Source organism: Amphibalanus amphitrite, unplaced genomic scaffold (genome assembly GCF_019059575.1).
Source record: "Amphibalanus amphitrite isolate SeventyFive unplaced genomic scaffold, NRLGWU_Aamphi_draft 000288F_arrow, whole genome shotgun sequence".
In the NCBI taxonomy this organism is placed as follows: domain Eukaryota; kingdom Metazoa; phylum Arthropoda; class Thecostraca; order Balanomorpha; family Balanidae; genus Amphibalanus; species Amphibalanus amphitrite.
This window is the reverse complement of record NW_024881783.1, coordinates 207943-216345: the sequence shown is the minus strand read 5'-3', so window position 1 is coordinate 216345 and position 8403 is coordinate 207943. Positions and strand designations below refer to the sequence as shown.

Genomic DNA, 8403 nt, shown 5'->3' with positions numbered 1-8403 from the left:
CTCTCTCTCTCTCTCTCTCTCTCTCCTCTCTCTCTCTCTCATCTATCCCTCTCTCTCTCTCTCTTTCAACCCACTAGCCAAAGTAGTCTCCTGAGACTCCATCATTTCTCCATACATCCGCCGGCGGTCGTTTGCTGTCAGCGGGGCAGAGTACCTAACCAGTAACCATCCACCGCCGACCATCAGCTTCTCACAGCCTCGTATCGGGCTCCTCGGTGTGACCTGCGCCGGGGACCTCCGGTTCGTCCTCACAGTGCACCACGAAGAAGCGGCGGTCACTGAAGAGATCCTCAGTCTGCAGCTGGTCCCAGCACTTCAGCCGCATAATCAGTCCTGTGAAAGAGCGGAGAGAGAGAGAGAGAGAGAGAGAGAGAGAGAGAGAGAGAGAGAGAGAGAGAGAGAGAGAGAGAGAGCGAGAGAGCGAGAGAGCGAGAGAGCGAGAGAGCGAGAGAGAGAGAGAGAGAGAGAGAGAGCGAGAGAGCGAGAGAGCGAGAGAGCGAGAGAGAGAGAGAGAGAGAGAGAGAGAGAGAGAGAGAGAGAGAGAGAGAGAGAGAGAGAGAGAGAGAGAGAGAGAGAGAGAGAGAGAGAGAGAGAGAGAGAGACGGTTGTCAGCCTCATGATTAGATTACAAAGTCAAGAGCAACAAACACTGAATCTGAATAGCAATACCTACCGCAGCTTCAGATTGCGTTACTAATGAGGGTCAAAATTAGATTAGGGATGCTAATTAATCAGTCTAAGGTCGGCCACCGAACCCTTTCCCGACCCTCAGGGAAGTACACATACATGGCACCGCCGACCCGAGCTTCAGGGGCTTTGCTGGCCTGGAGGCGGGGATTTGACCAGCAGTAGGGAGGGATCTGGCCGGCGGAAGCTCCACTGATCTGTCAGCGGCAGATGACAGTTCCACTGACCTGTCAGTGCGCCGCCCAGAACGCCGATGATGAGTGAGATGACCAGGGCGAGCATCTGCATACCGCCCTGGGCCGCAGCCGACCGACCGGAGCCGGCAGCCACGCCCCACTCCGGCGGCAACTGCTCCCAGCTGGAGCTGTTGGAGGCAGGAGCCATCGCCGGAAACAGCACGTACAAACTGCCGAACAGCGGGTCAGGGTCAGGTCAGGGTCAGGTTGGGGTCAGGTCAGGTCGGGACCGGGTCAGGGTCACGTCAGGGTCAAGTCAAGGTCACACCATGACCAGGTCTCTTCGGGATCAAAGTACCTAATCACATCTATACCATACATTTACCAATTTCGCGATGTATCAAAGCAAATGAAAAACAAACAAAAAACAAACACAGGAGACAGAGTGGCGGGGAGACGGATCACTCCTCCTGTCATTCGGTGAATCCAATTACGGCCGGGACAGAGCGCGTATTGATCACAGGTGTTCCGGACTGCCGCTGACCTGGAGTGGTACTGCTCCTCAGAGGCCAGCGCCGCCAGAACAGCGCCCACCACGCCGGCCAGCACGCCCGGCAGGCCGTGCAGGTTGTGCACGCCGCACGTGTCGTGCACGCGGCAGTGCTTGTCCAGCGCCGGCTGTGTGCACAGCACAGGGTCAGTATATATGTATGTACGAGTTACGGCTGTGTGGGCAGGGTCAGGTCAGTATACAGAAATGGCTTTGTGCATGGTGTTACTGAAGCGACAGCAGTGTGCCGTTGTGTGCCGTGTGGCTGGTCATCAGATGAGCAAAGAAACAGGAGCTTTTCTCATTAGTTTTCCCAGCCGCTATCTCCTGATGTTGCTAAGTGTTTAGCAGCACTACCTATATACTGAATTCTAACATTATCTTAGAGAAACATTACATCTTTTGTCTGTTAATTCTGTCTGAAACATACATACATTCAAGGCTGAAGTCCATTAACAGCGCTTTTTCTGACCGTGATTTTTTCGAATCCGACGACTGAGATGGCTCCGGCTATGGTGCCGACGATCAGAGCCCCGACCGGCTGGACTGCCATGTCTGCCGCCGTGCCGATCGCCACTCCGCCAGCCAGCGTGGCGTTCTGGACGTGCTCCTGAAAGGATGGGATTAGGGGAAAAGGAAGTGTCAGCGATCCCATCTGCCAGCGTAGCGTTCTGGACGTGCTCCTGAGAGGGGAGAGGGTCGAAGGGGTAAGGGGTGTCAGTGATACTTCCTGCCAAAGTCGCGTTCTGGAAGTGTTCTGGCTTTTGCCGGCTTTCTTTCTCACCAGTACAGTCTCACTATTGTACCTAAGCCAACGAGGCGCGCCTTGGAATGGGCTTGGAAGCTATTCCATTCCTTTAGCTGTTGCGATCGAAGCCTCAAAGGCCATAGCAGCATGCACGAATGGCGGTCCGTTATGGTGTCTAGACACATTATTCAGCGACGGAAAAGCACATTCGCGTTAGCACGGTCCATCGGCAGCGACACATAGGCGGCTCCAGTTTTGATGGAAGCAAGACACGCGGACAGGTCGTGCATATTTGGTGATAATATCGACGGCTTTTGCCCGCCGTCAGTCAACACAAAGCGTCATCAGCAGGTCCGCTGTATCAAGTAGTCTAATTAAACTGCAATATCCCAATTTAATTTAATCTCACTAACCATTGTGAACTTCCCCTGCCTGTGGAGGAGCGCCGACACGGCGAAGGTGGTGACACAGCTCGCCGCCAGCGACAGGTAGGTGTTGACGACAGCTCGGTGCTGGTCGTCCCCGACGGCCAGCGCAGAGTTGAAGCTCGGCCAGAAACACCACAGGAACAGCGTGCCTGGCAACCAGAGATTATCGCAGTGCTTTATTGGCTATGAGCCACCTACGAATATATGTTTCACATTTTGCATTTCATATTCACTGCAACAGCCAACACAAAAAGAGCAAGCGTTCCGTCTAGGGTCTGTTTGGCTCTAGCCATCCTTTGGCGCTGCAGGATCGCATTACGGTTTCACCGAAGGTCCGATGCGATGGATCGCACTTACCAAAATGCTCGACGCTATTGATCTCATTGGTCATTGCCAATGTCACTGGGTATACCTAGCAACATGTACTTAGGACGACCCGTTATATCGGGTACTAACATCGTTTGATCAGGCCGATCAAGGCTCGACCCGAATACCCACCGATCATTGAGAACAGGTCCGAGTTACTGCTGGAGCCGGCATTGTCGCTATCGCTGTCCTTTCTGTACAACACGAAGCTGACAGCCAGGCCGAAGTAGGCGCCGAACGCGTGCACAAACATGGAGTCCCCCATGTCGGTGACCTGGAGGTGGGGAGGTCAGGGTCGGGAGGTCAGGGTCGGGAGGTCAGGGCACCGCCAGCTCACCGGCCGGCCGGCCGATGCAGCAGGTATTGATGTGAGTCGCAGCCAGTCCCGGCGGACCGGCCGGTGCCAGCACAAATCAATGACCGCCTGGGTGACTCGGATCCGATGGCCACCAGTAATGAAACAAGTTGTCAGCGGTCCTTCCCACAACATCCGCCCGGAGATATGATCATGTCGTCATTAGCTGTATAACCCCATGGGGACCCCGCCACAGGTGGGCTGACAACATTGCTCATTAGGAGCCATTTCTCCTGCTGGGAGAAACTTATACCTGAGATTTCTTTCATCTCTAGCAAATATTTGGGATAGCCGCTCAAATGCATCGCACACAGCGGAATAAAAATCAAATAGTCATTTTTTTCCGCCGATATACAACTTTACTTGAACTTACTTACTTCTTTGTACGGTAGGCAATCCATTGATCGGCAATAACGTATTTAATTAATACATTGTTAACTTATTAGATGCCTAATTAAACAATAGTAGACAACTACTTTACGGCACTTATCGTAACATGAAAGCGTTCGCTTTCATTCAATCACCGCCAAAAAAATGAATGATCATAATACTTGTAGGCATTATGCATATGATAACAGGAAATATTTACTCATGTCCAGTTTCCGACAAAAATAAACTGTCATGCAATGCAAGATACCAATGCTACTCTTTTCAATTTACCGGTAACACTCCGCTCATTTTGACGTATCGAAAATCGTCAAAGCATGTTCTCATAAGCACTTACCATCAGGTATTTTCGTCCAATCACTTCGTTGATGACGAAAATCGGAACCTGCAAGAAAGCTGAATTAGTTCATAGCTTCATCGCCATCAGTACATTAAACTTTGTTTCATATATGGTAACACAATGCTTGGCTAAAAAATAGGTACTGAAGCACATCAAACTGAAGGTGATATTTCGTGGTAAGCCCAACATTCATTGCTACCGGATTGCTGTCCAAATGTCCAATGCTACCGGCAAAGTTGCGGTGATATTAGCCACATGGTCACGACATACGAATAGCACAAGTGTTTTATCATGTTATTAGCGACTGTTGGTGCCTATGATTCGGAGTTTCTTTATTTTCCGTCAAGATTCATGAGATAAAAACTATGATCGACATAATCGGCAGACAATGCATTACGAGTTATAACATTAATTCTCAGCACATCCAGGGGAACGTAGGACGCCCAAGTACCGCCCAGGTAGGATTCATCTTGACGGGAACTGTGTCACCGTCTCCAATTGATATGTTACCTCGAGAAGGGCCATGACGATCAGCTGAGAAGGGGAGGTCTTCCCGAGGACAACTCCAAACGAAATCAGAACCGCTGCCGCCGTGAAGTCCGCCCCAAGAAGACTGAAAGATAAAAAGACGACATGCATATGACGGAATGAGCACAAAAACTATGCAACGAAATACCTACTTGACGTCTTGTACATTTGCCAGTTCACATGCACAGAATAGTGGATCGAAATCAGCATTGTGAAACATTGTGTTTCACATTGTGTTTCACAGCATTGTGAAATCACCACGAGCGCACTAAATGCAGCTGAAAAGGAATATCATTGCGAATATTTTGAAAAGAATGTCATAAAACATAATATCATATCGTAAAATACCATATAGAAGAAATATCACCGTGTAAACATATAATATATTGATAAAGGATGCCGTTCACAAGACTAAAAGACAGGCTTTCGCTGACGAGTATAATACGCAGGATAGTCGCTGGAGCCGAGGTGAACGGACGGCAGCTCGAACGGCCGTTATCTGGCACGGAGGCCTGATTGCCAGAGGCTGCGTGAGCGCAATATAGATCGCAGCAGCCGTTCGCAAAGCGGGTATATGGCAGGCCTGGGGCTCAGGTCAACGGCTAGGCGTCCAGAGGTAATAAAAGACGAGAAGGAGAGGCTATTATCGGTTTATTTGCCCTATAAGGTCAGAGAAAGGGCTTGAACCTAAAATACCGGGGTACACATACCTATATCAATTATTAATTTTTAAGACAGAATAGAAAGAACATAATTCCGAGGAAGAAACAAGCAAATAAAACACGGCGGGGCCGTTCATGGCGTAACGTAGCCTCAGGTGCAAGGGCCATGCATTACTTATTTGTGTATCTTTCATTTATTGTTGTTTAAGTAATTTCTCATCTCCCGAGGCCTATGCCTCACCTGTTGGCATCCACCTGGATTTTGCCGTGGTGCAGGTGGAAGAAGCCGTTGACGAGGATGGCCCACTCCAGCACCAGGCCGGCCACCAGGAAGTTGACGCTGACAGAGCTCAGACCGTAGCGCTTCAGAAACGTCATCAGAAAACCGAAACCGATGAAAATCATCACGTGAACGTCTTGGAACACTGTAACGGAGCAAAAACCTGGACTCAGCCAACGCCAGAGCATGCTCTTATTAAAGTCGAGAAATTATTTTTGATTTAACCATTAGCATCTCAAAATCATTCCCCCATAGAAAATCAAATACTTACTGAACATCTTTGAGTCGAGATGCTGATTCATAGTGCACAAGTGCGAGAGCATACTTTTTTACAGATTAGTGTTTTGTGTGCACTGCTTTCTCGGTACAGCCCACCGCTGAAGTAATGTGCGGTTTTACCAATCTCTACAGACTGACGATTTTTAAATACGGAATGATCCAGGAGTGGATAGCAAAATATAAAATTGCAGCTGCAAGGATGACAATACATGCAAGCTAAATTCCAAGTGTCATTTTAGTCTGGCAAGTCGTTCCTAAGATACAGAAGGAAAGCATTATCACGACTGAAACCGCACATACTTCTGCGGTGGACTGTACCCACTGCGGCGCGTGGGCTGTTATATTGTGAAAGCTGAAATGAATCAGAGTTTCCCATACCTGCTACATTGCATGATTGAATCGAGACATCCAGGCATTTCAATGGCACGTGCACTGTACCACACTTTTCAAAGTTTAATGCAGTGCTTTAATATTGCCAGCCGTGTGGTTCAAGGGGTGTGGTTAAACGCGTTGAACCACACGGCTGCTGACGTCACTATCAATTATAGTTGTGAGCTTTTTGGCAGGTATGGGAAACACCTTCCAGCCCTAAGGCCGGGAATTCAATAATTGTCACCTCGCTTTTTTAGCGAAAAGCACCTCGGGCCTAACGGCCCTCGGAGTTTTCGCTAAAAAACCTCGGTGACATTTATTGAATCATCCCGGCCCCGGGCAGGAATATATTGTCCTACATACTGTCCTCGTATATGCATTATGTAAGGTATAGTTTGAGCATTGGTATTGGTTTGGTATTTCATAACGATGTCTCTGTGCTACCACTCCAGCCATAAACAAGTGATCATCTGCCTTCACATACATATTGCACACACACAGCTCCCTACGCGTGCAAAGGTATATGTTAAATCAGTTTAACGTTGACGTGGTTTAATTAATTATGGGACATCCGGTTGAAGAAAAAGTGAACCCGTGGCTGCGATAAACTCCAAGACAGGCCTCTAATTAATTAGTACGGAGTACGGAGGACAGGTCCGTGTGCGAAGAGCAATCCCCGTCAGCGTCGGTTGTTCCCAGTATTTTTCCGGTTCAATAGGGAGATGCTCATGCTGTCGTCAAAATTTACTTGCCTCTAATGCACATTCAGCGGGCATCTCTGTAAAAGATCTCTTGGGATAATGAATCGAGCGTGTTCACATTAACCGACCCATATTTGATGCATACCAATTACATGTACGGAATATAGGTAGTAGGTACCTATATAGTCATTGAGCTGCTTCCAGCGGGAAACTTTATGCTAAACTTGTGAGTTAAATATACCATGTGACACAAACCTTTGCTCCAGCGAAATGTTACAGGCCTTAAAAACGTAAAACCGTCCACCGAGAAATGCCGGAGTCGTAAGCGTCGCAAGATCTCGTATGAATGTTGTGCTGTAGTTCTATACACTGCTCATTTATATGATAAATGGACTGTCATTTATCCTTGTTTATTGGTAACGATCCCCGATAAGTAATGGGTAGGGTGTTTGCTGCAAGCAGTGCAATAACACCAAAAGTTCAAAACATTCTGTAAGAATTGTAACTTTTCATGGCTTATTATCAGGAAAAGTAGCGACCTAATTAAAAATCCCATTCGAATCGTTGACGATTTTTTCATTTTGATTATTTTCCTATCTCCACAGGGCCGAATGTGTTCTCGCTTAAAGTGCCCTCTGATGACGCTCCACCCAGTTTCCTCACGCGCTCCATACCCGCTCCACTCACTGGGGTAGATCCTGGAGTGGGCCGCGCCGTCCGACGTAGTCTCATGGTCTCCGTGACCTGTCCGAGTCTCATCGGCGTCCGGGTGGTAGACGGTCAGAGTCTCATCGGCGTCCGGGTGGTAGACGGCCAGAGCCGCGAACAGCCCGATAAACACCAACTGCAGCAGGCAGAGCAGCAGGCCGTGCCGCGACCGCAGCGCCACCGACGCCCCCATCACAACCGAGACGGAGATGGGACGGGAACGGGATGAGATAAGAAGAAGGAGACGGTGTAGAGAAACGGGATGGAGACGGGACGGAGACGGGACGGAGACGGGACGGAGACGTTTAGGAATGTGGTTGAGACAGCAGACGGGTAGCCAAAACAAATTAAGTTTGTGGTCTGTGGAAAGGACTGCGGTATAGGCGGTTAGCTCACTGGAGATGCGAACAGAAAATGACGCAGAGACTAGCTCCTTGACATCACAACTGAGCGGCCGCGTCTCGGGAGCCAGAAGGAGGCGTCGCCGTCACTGCCTGCGGGCATCAGGGGCGGAGGCACGGCGCCAGTGCGGAGGCTCGTCCTGACCCGCCCACCGTCTGCTGCCGCTGACTTCGGGTCTGCCCACCGAGCCGCCAAATAGATCGGTCCTACCCCACCCGGCGCCTCCCGGTGCTGCGGTCATCTTCAAGGGCATCTGGGAGGCTCGACCCGTGGGCTTGTCCCGTCTCAAGGTCAGCTTTTTACGTTTTGGTTCCATGTTTCTCATTTATCTTGTTCTTGTTCGTTCGCTCCACATGAGCTCCTCGCGTGAACTGAAAAGGTCGCCATGGAATATGGTGGCGGTGCGCCTGAAGGCTGAATAAACCTTGAATTGA

The 8403-nt window shown here is 49.5% G+C and overlaps 1 protein-coding gene across 1 annotated transcript; it reads right to left on the bottom strand.

Moving 5' to 3' along the window:
* LOC122387493 (ammonium transporter Rh type A-like) lies at positions 1–8102 on the bottom strand. Its single transcript, XM_043377740.1, has 10 exons — positions 7547–8102; positions 5469–5652; positions 4548–4650; positions 4035–4082; positions 3088–3229; positions 2575–2738; positions 1886–2023; positions 1408–1541; positions 915–1093; positions 1–333 (listed from the first exon to the last, which is right to left on the bottom strand). Exons 1-10 carry the CDS (start codon positions 7758–7760, stop codon positions 191–193), a joined length of 1449 nt encoding a protein of 482 aa, XP_043233675.1. The 5' UTR covers positions 7761–8102; the 3' UTR covers positions 1–190.
* Between the last annotated feature and the right edge of the window lie 301 nt (positions 8103–8403).

Coding starts and splice junctions, on each gene's coding strand:
- LOC122387493 (XM_043377740.1), bottom strand. CDS start 7,760: ATGGGGGCGTCGGTGGCGCTGCGGTCGCGGCACGGCCTGCTGCTCTGC. Junction 2,739..3,087: donor GGACCTGTTCTCAATGATCG/GTGGGTATTCGG, acceptor TCTGGTTGCCAG/GCACGCTGTTCCTGTGGTGT. Junction 1,542..1,885: donor TCGGATTCGAAAAAATCACG/GTCAGAAAAAGC, acceptor CTGTGCACACAG/CCGGCGCTGGACAAGCACTG.